The 14,763-nt window shown below is 42.2% G+C and overlaps 1 protein-coding gene across 3 annotated transcripts in view; it reads left to right on the forward strand.

The window, feature by feature from the left end:
• The window catches only part of LOC127934339 (fibrillin-1), a 58,755-nt gene that overhangs the window by 41,068 nt on the left and 2,924 nt on the right, over positions 1 to 14,763 (forward strand). Inside the window, exons 40-64 of one of the 3 annotated variants that reach the window (XM_052531647.1) lie at positions 1 to 110; positions 345 to 467; positions 546 to 704; positions 1,032 to 1,103; positions 1,206 to 1,331; positions 3,589 to 3,711; positions 3,801 to 3,920; positions 4,030 to 4,146; positions 4,362 to 4,487; positions 4,568 to 4,687; positions 4,767 to 4,892; positions 5,808 to 5,963; positions 6,053 to 6,112; positions 6,184 to 6,309; positions 6,763 to 6,882; positions 7,117 to 7,239; positions 7,309 to 7,440; positions 7,517 to 7,642; positions 10,082 to 10,288; positions 10,373 to 10,498; positions 11,061 to 11,183; positions 11,433 to 11,549; positions 12,457 to 12,585; positions 12,663 to 12,782; positions 13,159 to 13,390. The exon at positions 1 to 110 is cut by the window's left edge and continues 16 nt beyond it. In XM_052531647.1, the coding sequence (XP_052387607.1) occupies positions 1 to 110; positions 345 to 467; positions 546 to 704; positions 1,032 to 1,103; positions 1,206 to 1,331; positions 3,589 to 3,711; positions 3,801 to 3,920; positions 4,030 to 4,146; positions 4,362 to 4,487; positions 4,568 to 4,687; positions 4,767 to 4,892; positions 5,808 to 5,963; positions 6,053 to 6,112; positions 6,184 to 6,309; positions 6,763 to 6,882; positions 7,117 to 7,239; positions 7,309 to 7,440; positions 7,517 to 7,642; positions 10,082 to 10,288; positions 10,373 to 10,498; positions 11,061 to 11,183; positions 11,433 to 11,549; positions 12,457 to 12,585; positions 12,663 to 12,782; positions 13,159 to 13,390 (3,219 nt within the window). The remainder of the gene's footprint in view (positions 111 to 344; positions 468 to 545; positions 705 to 1,031; positions 1,104 to 1,205; positions 1,332 to 3,588; positions 3,712 to 3,800; positions 3,921 to 4,029; positions 4,147 to 4,361; positions 4,488 to 4,567; positions 4,688 to 4,766; positions 4,893 to 5,807; positions 5,964 to 6,052; positions 6,113 to 6,183; positions 6,310 to 6,762; positions 6,883 to 7,116; positions 7,240 to 7,308; positions 7,441 to 7,516; positions 7,643 to 10,081; positions 10,289 to 10,372; positions 10,499 to 11,060; positions 11,184 to 11,432; positions 11,550 to 12,456; positions 12,586 to 12,662; positions 12,783 to 13,158; positions 13,391 to 14,763) is intronic. The other 2 variants (XM_052531648.1, XM_052531649.1) reach the window with 2 other exon arrangements.

Genomic DNA, 14,763 nt, shown 5'->3' on the forward strand with positions numbered 1-14,763 from the left:
GGAGCTGCCTGGTCTGTGTCAGGGAGGAAAGTGCATCAACACGTTTGGCAGCTTTCACTGTGAATGTCAGAAAGGTTTTGCACTCAAGAAAGACACCAGGATCTGTGAAGGTCAGTCTGACTTCCTGTTTCACACACTCTCTCTGTCTCTCCCACTACGCTTTATTTATGAAGTGCTCTACACTCTGTACAATGTTTCAAAAACAGACAGCTTTCAGAGGAAGTTTTTCCAGCATCTTTATAAAACATTAGTATGAAGCAACAAAAGTGTAACTAAGTTTAAAATGCACATGAATTTAAATATTGATTAGTTGTGTGTGTGTGTGTGTGTGTGTGTGTGTCTAGATGTGGATGAGTGTAAGCATCCTGGTATCTGTGGTCCGGGTCAGTGTTACAACACCATCGGGAACTACACCTGCATCTGTCCTCCGGAGTACATGCAGATCAACGGAGGAAACAACTGCATGGGTGAGTCACGCTACACGCTACACGCCAGCGGTGTCCTTCAGAGCAGACTGTGATGCGATTGTTGTGCTGTGTGTTCAGACATGAGGAAGAGCTTGTGCTACAGGAACTACTACTCTGATAATGCCACATGTGATGGAGAGCTGACCTACAACATGACCAAGAAGTTCTGCTGCTGCTCGTATAACATCGGCCGAGCCTGGAACAAACCCTGCGAGAAGTGTCCCGTCCCCAGCACCAGTGAGACACACACTAACATTCATTCATTCATTCAGAAGAGCAATGTTTCAAACATCTATACGTCTAGAAGTGTACAGGCTAGAACAGGGAGGGACTGAATGAATGTTGCAAATCAAGAGATGATTTTTTAACCATTTCTTGAATATTGACTGGCATTTGCACATCTTTAATAAGTCTTACATTTAGTTTTATGAAGTTTAGGGGCTACAAAAAGTCCTTTATATCTTCAATCTTAATTATGAAATTGACTTTGCTCTACCTCTCATTAATATTCATAAAAAAAATTCTGATATACTAACAAACACACCCTGCTGTTCTCTGCTGCAGATGAGTTCGCTGTGCTGTGTGGAAGTAAGATACCTGGATATTTCATTGACATTTACACCGGTCAAGTCATTGGTAAACACACAGACATACTCAAAGACATTCAAACACAGTTCTGTGTCTTAAAGATTTCACATCCGTCCTGTGTGTGTGTGTGTGTGTGTGTGTGATCCGCAGACATCGACGAGTGCCGTGAGATTCCCGGAGTGTGTGACAATGGCGTGTGTATCAACATGATCGGCAGTTTCCTCTGTGAATGTCCCATGGGTTTCGTCTATAATGACAAGCTGCTGATCTGTGAGGGTAAGAGCTCCAGCTGCTCATCACTGGACGTGTCACTGACCCTCGAGAGTCCAAAATCTACAAGTCAAGTCAAGTCACCTTTATTTATATAGCGCTTTAAACAAAATACATTGCGTCAAAGCAACTGAACAACATTCATTAGGAAAACAGTGTGTCAATAATGCAAAATGATAGTTAAAGGCAGTTCATCATTGAATTCAGTGATGTCATCTCTGTTCAGTTTAGTGTCTGTGCATTTATTTGCAATCAAGTCAATGATATCACTGTAGATGAAGTGACCCCAACTAAGCAAGCCAGAGGCGACAGCGGCAAGGAACCGAAACTCCATCGGTGACAGAATGGAGAAAAAAACCTTGGGAGAAACCAGGCTCAGTTGGGGTCAGTTCTCCTCTGACCAGACGAAACCAGTAGTTCAATTCCAGACTGTAGCAAAGTCAGATTGTGCAGAAGAATCATCTGTTTCCTGTGGTCTTGTCCTGGTGCTCCTCTGAGACAAGGTCTTTACAGGGGATCTGTATCTGGGCTCTAGTTGCCCTGGTCTCCGCTGTCTTTCAGGGCAGTAGAGGACCTTTCTAGGTGCTGATCCACCATCTGGTCTGGATACGTACTGGATCCGGGCGACTGCAGTGACCCTCTGATCTGGACACAGACTGGATCTGGTGGCCACGGTGACCTCGGAACAAGAGAGAAACAGACAAATATTAGCGTAGATGCCATTCTTCTAATGATGTAGCAAGTACATCGGGTGTTATGGGAAGTGTTCCCGGTTCCAGTTTACCTAATTAATGCAGCATAAAAATCCTTAAACGGATTTGGATATTAAAAGCATATTAGTATGTTATGTGTAAGCCAGGTTAAAGAGATGGGTCTTTAATCTAGATTTAAACTGCAAGAGTGTGTCTGTCTCCCGAACAATGTTAGGTAGGTTATTCCAGAGTTTAGGCGCCAAATAGGAAAAGGATCTGCCGCCCGCAGTTGATTTTGATATTCTAGGTATTATCAAATTGCCTGAGTTTTGAGAACGTAGCGGACGTAGAGGAGTATAATGTAAAAGGAGCTCATTCAAATACTGAGGTGCTAAACCATTCAGGGCTTTATAAGTAATAAGCAATATTTTAAAATCTATACAATGTTTGATAGGGAGCCAGTGCAGTGTGGACAGGACCGGGCTAATATGGTCATACTTCCTGGTTCTAGTAAGAACTCTTGCTGCTGCATTTTGGACTAGCTGTAGTTTGTTTACCAAGCGTGCAGAACAACCACCCAATAAAGCATTACAATAGTCTAACCTTGAGGTCATAAATGCATGAATTAACATTTCTGCATTTGACATTAAGAGCATAGGCCGTAATTTAGATATATTTTTAAGATGGAAAAATGGAGTTTTAAAAATGCTAGAAACGTGGCTTTCTAAGGAAAGATTGCGATCAAGTAGCACACCTAGGCTCCTAACTGATGGTGAAGAATTGACAGAGCAACCATCAAGTCTTAGACAGTGTTCTAGGTTATTATAAGCAGAGTTTTTAGTTCCTATAATTAACACCTCTGTTTTTCAGAATTTAGCAGTAAGAAATTACTCGTCATCCAGTTTTTTATATCGACTATGCATTCCATTCGTTTTTCAAATTGGTGTGTTTCACCGGGCCACGAAGAAATATAGAGCTGAGTATCATCAGCATAACAGTGAAAGCCAACACCATGTTTCCTGATGATATCTCCCAAGGGTAACATATAAAGCGTGAAGAGTAGCGGCCCTAGTACTGAGCCTTGAGGTACTCCATACTGCACTTGTGATCAATATGATATATCTTCATTCAATTCATTCATATAAGTATGATTTAAACCATGCTAATGCACTTCCACTGATGCCAACAAAGTGTTCAAGTCTATGTAAAAGAATGCTGTGGTCAATTATGTCAAACGCAGCACTAAGATCCAATAAAACTAATAGAGAGATACACCCACGATCAGATGATAAGAGCAGATCATTTGTAACTCTAAGGAGAGCAGTCTCAGTACTATGATACGGTCTAAATCCTGACTGGAAATCCTCACATATACCATTTTTCTCTAAGAAGGAATATAATTGTGAGGATACCACCTTTCCTAGTATCTTGGACAGAAAAGGGAGATTTGAGATTGGTCTACAATAACATCAACAAAAATGAGTGACCGGCTGCATGTGATGAGTGCTGTAGAAAGAATAATAAATGAAATGCGATGATTCACTCTCAAGCTCTGTGAATGATGTGTGTAGATATCGACGAGTGTCAGAACGGCCCGGTGTGTCAGCAGAACGCCCTCTGTCTGAACGTTCCCGGAAGTTTCCGATGCGAGTGTAAACAAGGATACCGGCAAACTCCCACCCAGCAGTGTGTCGGTGAGTGTGTGTGTAATGGTGATGTCCCATCTCATATTGCTCATAGTGTGTGTGTGATGATGATGATGATGATTGATTCTTCCTCTCAGATCGTAACGAGTGTGTTGAGAATCCAAACATCTGCAGTCCGGGTCAGTGTATTGACATGGTGGGGAGTTACCGCTGCCACTGCCCCAACGGCTTCAGATCCACATCAGGCCTGTGTATCGGTGAGAGATCAGCCTCACACACCTGTCTGTCTGTGGTACATCCTCCATCTATACTGACCGTCTGTGGTCTGTGTTCATAACTTACTGACCGTCTGTGGTTTGTGTTTAGATGTGGACGAGTGTGAGCGTCAGCCGTGTGGAAATGGAACCTGTAAAAACACTGTGGGCTCCTACAACTGTCTGTGTTACCCAGGATTCCAGCTGTCACACAACAACGACTGCATCGGTACACACACACACACAGACACACACACGTGTTAACAAATGATGTTTTAATGATGGTACTGTTTTCTTTTACCATCATTATGGATTTCCTGTTGACTTCGAACATTGATTAGTATGATGTAAAAGTTTATAAATAAGCACAGAATAGGGATTCGTTCCACAGCAGACAGACTTGTGTTTGTGTGATAACGACTCTGTTTTGATTGCGTCGTTCAGACACAGATGAGTGTGTGTCGCTCCGGGGCTTGTGTCGGAACGGAAACTGCATGAACACGGTGGGCTCGTTTGTGTGTGTGTGTCTGGACGGGTATGAACTCTCTCCTGATGGCCGGACGTGTGTGGGTGAGTCCTGAAGCTGCTCCGCTGGACCTCCAGTGTGTGTGTGTGTGTGTGTGTGTTTATATCACGTCTCTTCTGCTCAGACATCAACGAGTGTTTGATCAGCCCTGGCACCTGCGGCCCAGGAACCTGTCAGAATCTGGACGGCTCGTACAGGTGCATCTGTCCTCCTGGATACTTCCTGCAGAACGACAGGTGTGAAGGTCAGTGAGGTCACAGCATCTCTAGTGCTAGTGCTCACCGTGATGTGGTCAAACCTCTGTCATCCGTGTGTTTGCTCAGACATCAACGAATGCTCTCAGACGGCAGAGATCTGCAACTTTGGCACGTGTGTGAACACGCTGGGCAGCTTCAGGTGCGATTGTCCGGAGGGATTCCAGCTGTCCTCGACCGGAAAGAGATGTGTGGGTGAGTTATCACAGATATTTCCCATAATTCCACAGGTATTCGTTCCAATACACAAGGTTGTTGAAAACTTGGTGCTGCAGGTCATCGGTCAGGAAGCTCGTCATGTTTAATGAGAGAATGATTTGTTCCTCATGATCTAGGAAGGAAACAGAACACAGGGCTGTTCGTTCATTTGTTGTCTTCCACTCGCTCACACTTTCCATTCTGACTCCATGGACAGGACAGTGTGTGTGTGTGTGTGTGTGTGTGTGTGTGTGTTAGAGGGTGGAAAGGCTTCTGCTAATGAAAAACAGGCCTCAGGGATTAACAGCAACCTAGCCGCCCATCTCTTTCTCAACAACACACACTTCACTCTCTGAATGGCGTCAGTTCATAGACTGGTACTGTTCCTATACAGTTAGTTAAAAATACTATTTTTTATTTTCACTATTTATTTACTGACTGCTTTTGTCAGATTCAGCTCACTTATGGGTATAAAATTGTCCCTTAAATATGGTTAAGTATGGTTAGGTACACACACACACACACACACCATGTTTAGGCACACTGAGGAACACGTGTCTATGTTTATCCATGTTTGTTATTAAAGTTATTCATAATTCTGATAATGTATTGATGAATCATTTGAAAATAAATCATTGGAGAAAGAATCATCTGCATCTGTGAGTCTCATGTATCTTTATTGAAAGTCAGTTTTATATATTATGGTTATTTTTCCATTTAAGAAAGAACGAGCTTTATTCTTTCTTAAATAGTTCTTCTTAAATGATTCTTCTCAGTTGACTCCACCCAAATTATGCTTCTGAACTGATTCTTCCCAAATGGTTCTTCACAAATGATTCTTCTCCAGTGATTCTATGAAGATTAATTTGGCAGCTTTAATCAATGTGTGTTTCTCTTCTGTCTGTCTGTCAGATTTTCGTGTGAATTACTGCTACACTAAGTTTGAGAACGGACGCTGTCAGGCTCCGGAGCCCTTAAACAAAACTAAAGCAACCTGCTGCTGCAGCGGGATGCCGGGTCAGGGATGGGGCGACCCCTGTGAGATCTGCCCCTCTAAGGAGGAGGAGGGTGAGCACACACACACAAACACACACACACACACACACACACACAATGTGATGGCAGTAATAGTTATTGTTTGTGTGTGTTTTCCACAGCATACAAAGTTCTGTGTCCTGCTTCTGGTAAAATCATCACTATAGATGATGTGGCTGTGGGTGAGTGTCACTGAATCAAACACGCACACGTGTGTCTTCGTGAGCACAGACTGATCAGACGTGTGTTTCAGATGTGGACGAGTGCACAGAGAACCCCAGCATCTGCGAGAACGGCCACTGCATCAACACAGACGGCACGTTCCGCTGCGAATGCCCCTTCGGATACCGGCTCGACTACACGGGGATCAAGTGTGAAGGTCTTAAACCGATCGTGTCCACTAACATTTACCTCTAGTCATGAATTATAAAATATATCAATATCATATTAATTCAGTTTATTCTTGATTCAGGCTCATGTTGATTCAGTTCAGTTCAATATTGATTCAGTTCAGTTCAATGTTGATTCAGTTCAGTTCAATGTTGATTCAGTTCAATGTTGATTAAGTGCAGATAATTTTTGATTTAATTCAGTTTAAAGTAAATTTGGTTCATTTCACTGTTGAATGTTAATTCAGTTCAGTTCAAAGTATATTCAGTTTAGTTTAATGTTTATTCATTTCATTTTTTATGTTGATTCAGTTCAGTTCATCGTTGATTCGGTCCAATTTAATGTTTGGTTCATAAGCGTATGGTCAGGCTGATAAAGAGTGTGTTGAACTTGAACTCTTGTGTGTGTGTGTGTGTGCGTGTCCTGTGCTCTCCGTCATCAGACACGAACGAGTGTGAGCTGGGGAACCCGTGTGGGAACGGCACCTGCACAAATGTGGAAGGAGCGTTTGAGTGCAGCTGTGACGAGGGGTTCGAGCCCGGACCCATGATGACCTGTGAAGGTCAGTGAAGAGCTGCTGCTCTACTTATTCTCCACATCTGATGATGTTTCTGTGGGACACTTTCACACTTCGTTTATTCGTTCTGAAACCCAGTTGATTCACACTATGATTCGGTTCTATGATTCTGTTTTCACATCAATGGTGAATCATCCACCTGTTTACAAACTAATGCTCTAGTGTGAACACTTCTGTATGTTCCCTGGTGTTTGATGAAAACACATCATGTGTTTTTAGATATCAACGAGTGTTCCCAGAATCCCTTGCTGTGTGCGTTCCGCTGTATCAACACGGTGGGATCGTACAAATGCAAATGTCCAGCGGGATACGTGCTGAGAGAAGACCTCAGGATGTGCAAAGGTAAAGACGACTCTTTCAGCATCACAACCACACATCATCATGTTTGAACGCTCCTCTTGTGTTCATCAGATCAGAACGAGTGTGAGGAGGGTCTGGACGACTGTGCGTCCAGAGGAATGACCTGTAAGAATCTGATCGGCACGTACATGTGCATCTGCTCGCCGGGATACACCAGACAGCCCAACGGAGACAGCTGCGTGGGTGAGCACCTCACGTCCTAATCTTTACTGACACTCTCTGCAGCGCTCAGACTCCTGACACGTGTGTTTGCACACAGATCTGAACGAATGCACGGCCAAACCAGGCATCTGTGAGAACGGCCGCTGCGAGAACACGGTGGGCAGTTACCGCTGCGTCTGCGATCAGGGCTTCAGTCCCAGTCCCAGCAGAACCGAGTGCATCGGTAAGAGTGTGGCTTCGTAGCAGCTCAGACAACATCTTATTAGCATCTTGAGCAAACCTGAAATCACAGTTTGAGACATTCTTGAGATCTCTCCTGAGAGGAGACACATGACATTACCGAGGGGTTTTTCCTCTAACTTCAGCATAAAGACACATATATGGTAAATATAACAATGAATGTAATGATAAATATAGAGATAACTATAACAAGAACTATAGTAAATAAAGTCTGAACAATAATTATGACAATAACTATAGAGATAACTTAATAAATAAGTAATATATCAATAAAAATAGTGATAATTATAATGATAACTCTAACCCTAACCCTAACCCTAACGAAAACTATGATGACTTGTAAGTATTACTATAATGATAAATATAATGATAACTATTAAAATAACTATGATGAATGCAATGATAATTATAATGATAACTATTGACTATAGCAATAACGATAACTATAGTGATAACTGTAACAATAACCCGCTAATTATAGCGATAACTATTTACCTTCGCAATAACGATAACTATAGCGATAACTGTAACCATAACTGCTAATTATAGCAATAACTATTTACCTTCGCAATAACGATAACTATAGCGATAACTGTAACAATAACTGCTAATTATAGCAATAACTATTTACCTTCGCAATAACAATAACTATAGCGATAACTGTAACAATAACTGCTAATTATAGCGATAACTATTTACCTACGCAATAACGATAACTATAGCGATAACTGTAACCATAACTGCTAATTATAGCGATAACTATTTACCTTCGCAATAATGATAACTATAGCGATAACTGTAACAAAAAACTGCTAATCAGAGCGATAACTATTTACCTTCGCAATAACGATAACTATAGCGATAACTGTAACCATAACTGCTAATTATAGCGATAACTATTTACCTTCGCAATAATGATAACTATAGCGATAACTGTAACCATAACCCGCTAATTATAGCGATAACTATTTACCTTCGCAATAACGATAACTATAGCGATAACTGTAACCATAACTGCTAATTATAGCGATAACTATTTACCTTCGCAATAACGATAACTATAGCGATAACTGTAACAATAACTGCTAATTATAGCAATAACTATTTACCTTCGCAATAACGATAACTATAGCGATAACTGTAACAATAACTGCTAATTATAGCGATAACTATTTACCTACGCAATAACGATAACTATAGCGATAACTGTAACCATAACTGCTAATTATAGCGATAACTATTTACCTTCGCAATAATGATAACTATAGCGATAACTGTAACAAAAAACTGCTAATCAGAGCGATAACTATTTACCTTCGCAATAACGATAACTATAGCGATAACTGTAACCATAACTGCTAATTATAGCGATAACTATTTACCTTTCGCAATAACGATAACTATAGCGATAACTGTAACAATAACCCGCTAATTATAGCGATAACTATTTACCTTCGCAATAACGATAACTATAGCGATAACTGTAACAATAACCCGCTAATTATAGCGATAACTATTTACCTACGCAATAACGATAACTATAGCGATAACTGTAACCATAACTGCTAATTATAGCGATAACTATTTACCTACGCAATAACGATAACTATAGCGATAACTGTAACCATAACTGCTAATTATAGCGAAAACTATTTACCTTCGCAATAGCGATAACTATAGCGATAACTGTAACCATAACTGCTAATTATAGCGATAACTATTTACCTACGCAATAACGATAACTATAGCGATAACTGTAACAATAACCCGCTAATTATAGCAATAACTATTTACCTACGCAATAACGATAACTATAGCAATAACTGTAACAATAACCCGCTAATTATAGCGATAACTATTTACCTACGCAATAACGATAACTATAGCAATAACTATAACGATGATGACTGCAATGATAATTATAGCGATAACTATTTTGATGATAACTATAATGATAACTATAGCGATAACTATAACGATGATGACTGCAATGATAATTATAGCAATAACTATTTTGATGATAAGTATAATGATAACTATAGCGATAACTAGAATTATAGCTAATGATTACTATAGCGATAATTATAACAATGAATATAGCAATAAAACTATCTATATTGATAACAATAACTATACTTATATTTGGAACAATAAAGGAGAACTATATTGGTAACTATAACAATAAAGAGTAAGTGATAACTAGTGATAATTATAACAATAACTATGATAACTATTACCACAACTATAGCAATAATAATAACAAATGTGTTGATAATGATAGCTATATTAACATCCACACAAATGGACGATATTGTTCTGTTCATATTAGGTGTGTGTGTGTGTGTGTGTCTCTGTGTGTGTGTGTGTGTGTGCGTGTGTCTACGTGTGTGTGTGTGTTTCTATTTGTGTGTGTGTGTGTCAGATAACCGTCAGGGCTTCTGCTTCCTGGAGGTTCTGCAGACCATGTGTCAGATGAGTTCCAGCAGTCGAGTCAGTGTCAGGAAGTCCGAGTGCTGTTGTGATGGGGGCCGCGGCTGGGGGCCCAACTGTGAGCTCTGCCCGCTGCCCGGGACCACGCAGTACAAGAAGATGTGCCCGCTGGGCCCCGGATATACCACCGACGGACAGGGTAACACCAGCGGCTCGCGTGTTTGTGCTGCTGAGTGTGTGTGTGTGTGTGTGGATCTGTGCATGATCTGTGTGTGCTCTGCAGATATCGATGAGTGTAAGGTGATGGGGAACCTGTGTAAGAACGGCCAGTGTCTGAACACGCTGGGCTCCTTCAGCTGCATCTGTAAACCCGGATACACCACTGACCTCAGCAGCACACAGTGTGTAGGTGAGTCTCACACACAGACGTTTGTTTGACTCTCATGTACTATATTACAGCAATAAGAATAACAATAACTATAATGAAAAATATAATGATAATAACTGATACCTATAACCATGACCACAATAATAATTATAGTGATAACTATGATAACTATGATAAACTATAACGATATAACTATAACTACAGATATAACGTTTCTGATAACTGGAACCATGACTATAATGAGAATTATAACGATTACTATAGCGATAACTAACAACAAATATAGTGATAACCATAACAATAACTTGCAAAACAAATGTTTCTTTTACTATATTATTGAGGTCAGCTCGTAGATTTCCATAGTTTTTCTGTCAGATTAATAACCTTAATGATATTTTCTATGCCCTAACTTGACCTCTGACCCCTAAACATAAGCATCACAGAAACCTGTCCAAATACTAGATTTAAATAGAAATATGATGAGCACTTTAACTAGTAAGGATACATTAACATGTCATGAGATTTCACTATATGAGTGAGTAGATTTGGCTAATCTTGTGTGTGTGTGTGTGTGTGTGTGTAGATGTGGACGAGTGTGTTCAGGCTCCTAAACCCTGTAACTTCATCTGTAAGAACACGGAGGGCGGGTATCTGTGCTCCTGCCCGCGAGGATACGTGCTGCAGGACGATGCCAAGAGCTGCCGGGGTAAAACACACACACACACACACACACACACACACACACACACGCACACACAGAGAGAGCGGATAGTGAGTCTAGACTAAATCTGACTTCCTCTTGCCCCAGATAAGAGATAAACACACACAAACACACGGCTGATTAAACCGGTGCAGCGGTGCGCCTACAGTCTCAGAGCTCAGGTTCACCGGCGGGACAGTGTGCACACGTGTGTGTGTGTGTGTGTGTGTGTGTTCTGACTCTGTGTCTCTCCAGATCTGGATGAATGCTCCACCAAACAACACAACTGTCAGTTCCTGTGTGTCAACACCATCGGAGGATTCACCTGCAAATGCCCACCAGGATTCACACAACACCACACGGCCTGCATCGGTGAGAACACACACACACACTCACACACACTCACACACACACACTCAAACACACTCACACACACACACACACAAACACACACACACACACACACACACACAGACACACACTAACACACACACACACACACTAACACACACTCACACACACACACACTCACACACACTCACACACACACACACTAACACACACTCACACACACTCACACACACACACACACAAACACAGACACAGACACACACACACACACACACACACACACACGCACTCACACTTAGAAACACAGACTCACACACTAATTCGTGATTTTTTTTTCCTTTTCTGTCCTTCACGCTTTTTAAATTTTATTTTGTGTTTTTGTAGTTTGTAAGCCCCAGTCATATTGTTGATTTTAATTTGAAAGCCATCTTGTTGTAATATAGTGTCATTTTAGTATCATTGCCATTATAGTCTGCCTTTGCAACTAGCTGCATTAAATCTGTTACATATTTAATTTTATTTCAGATAACTCTTTATTTTATTGAATAATAAAATAGTCACTTTGGAAATTCAGTTCAGTTTATTTCAGTGTCTCCTGAACGAATAGCGTGGTACGTGTCCTAATACTCTGGTACTGAGCAGATGTTGTGGAAGGCGCTCTGATGATGTCACGTCTGCAGCTCCAGCCGTCTGGTGCCACGGTGACCCAGCTTTTTACAGTTGTTATGGGATGTACCGGTTCTGTTGCCGTGGTTACAGCAGCTTGTGTTTAGATGAGATCCATTAGCTGAAGTAAACAGCTATAAAACACGAAACCAGCACTGTGTCCACAAACACTTCCCTTTCCTGTCCCGACGCTAATATCATGATCAACATTCATAGTTCACAGAGTGATGAGTGTGTGTGTGTGTGTGTGTGTGTGACACAGATAATAACGAGTGCAACACTGAGCCGGGTCTCTGCGGTCCGAACGGAGTGTGTCAGAACAGCCCCGGCAGCTTCAACTGTGAGTGTCAGAGAGGATTCTCCCTCGACCCCAACGGACAGCACTGTGAAGGTACACACACACACACACACATATGCACACACACATCAGAAGGTCTCACTAATACGGTGTCTGTGTGTGTGTGTCAGACATGGACGAGTGTGTGGGGAATCATCGCTGTCAGCACGGCTGTCAGAATCTGGTGGGCGGCTACAGATGCAGCTGTCCGCAGGGATACCTCCAGCACTACCAGTGGAACCAGTGCGTCGGTGAGACACCTTCACCTGTCCGTCTCTCTGTCTGTCTGTCTCTCTCTATCTATCTATCTGTCTGTCTATTTGTCTGTCAAGTTTTCAATTCTATTACAGCTATTGATCTTGGGATATTAGAATCAATATCAGTTTGTCAAAATAAGAATCGATTCCACCAGGAAATGTAGACTGTGATCCCAGTCTGTGTGTGATGTTAGTGGGGTCTGTCGGTCTGTGACTGGACGCTCAGCTCTTCTTGTGCTGATGAAAGTCTCCTGATCTTTGCTGTGAATCCGTCTGGTCCTCGTGCTCCTGCAGACACTGTGTCTGCTCACTGAGAGACTGTCAACCAGGCTGACCTTTGACCCCTGTATGTGTGTGTGTGTGTGTCCAGATGAGAACGAGTGCCAGAACAGTCAGATATGTGGCGGCGCCTCGTGTCACAACACACTGGGCAGTTTCCGCTGCCAGTGTCCGACGGGCTTCTCCTTCGAGCAGCTGACCGGAGGCTGTCAGGACGTCAACGAGTGCAGCTCGTCACAGAACCCCTGCAGCTTCGGCTGCTCCAACACCGACGGAGGATACCTGTGCGGCTGCCCACCTGGATACCTGCGCGCCGGACAGGGGTCAGACTCACTCACACACTCACACACACTTACAAACACACACACACACACACACACACACACACACTCACTCACATACACACACACTCACTCACTCACAAACACACACTCACACACACACACGCACACTCACACACACACTCACATACACACACACTCACTCACTCACAAACACACACTCACATACACACACACTCACACACACACACACACACACACTCACATACACACACACTCACTCACTCACTCACACACACACACACACACTCACATACACACACAAACACACACACACACACACACTCACATACACACACACTCACTCACTCACAAACACACACTCACACACACACCCGCACACTCACACACACACACACTCACATACACACACTTACACGCACACTCACATACACACACTCACACACACACTCACATACACACACTCACATACACACTCACACACACACACACTCACATACACACACACTCACTCACAAACACAAACACACACGCACACTCACACACACACACACACTCACATACACACACACACACACACACTCACTCACTCACAAACACACACACACGCATACGCACACACACACACACACTCACACACACACTCACATACACACACTCACACACACTCACACACACACACTCACATACACAATCACATACACACACACTCACACACACTCACTCACATAAACACACACACACTCACACACACAAACACACACTCACACACACACTCACATACACACACACTCACTCACTCACACACACACACTTACACACACACACACTCACACACACACACACACACACACACACACACTCACATAAACACACACACACACACACACGCACACAAACACACAGTCACAAACACACTCACGTACACACACACTCACTCACTCACACACACACACACACACACTCACATAAACACACACACACACACACGCGCACACACACACACACACTCACATAAACACACACACACACACACAAACACACACACTAACACAGACAAACACACACACCACACACACACTCACTCACACACACACACCACACACACACTCACTCACACACACACACGCACGCACGCACGCACGGACACACACACACACTCACAAAAATTTGAAATGGAAAGTAACTGAAGTGTTTATGATGAAGTACTAAAATTACTAAAACAAATTATAAAAAATGTAATAAAATAGAAATAGAACAGTATATAAATAATACTACAAGAGCACATGACATACACCAGAACACGTGTAGAGTGAATCTCTAGCCTTTATTAGCACATTAATCAGTGGATGCACATCTGTATTCTGCTGATTCTGTGTGTGTGTGTGTGTGTG

Source organism: Carassius gibelio, chromosome A18, assembly GCF_023724105.1.
Source record: "Carassius gibelio isolate Cgi1373 ecotype wild population from Czech Republic chromosome A18, carGib1.2-hapl.c, whole genome shotgun sequence".
In the NCBI taxonomy this organism is placed as follows: domain Eukaryota; kingdom Metazoa; phylum Chordata; class Actinopteri; order Cypriniformes; family Cyprinidae; genus Carassius; species Carassius gibelio.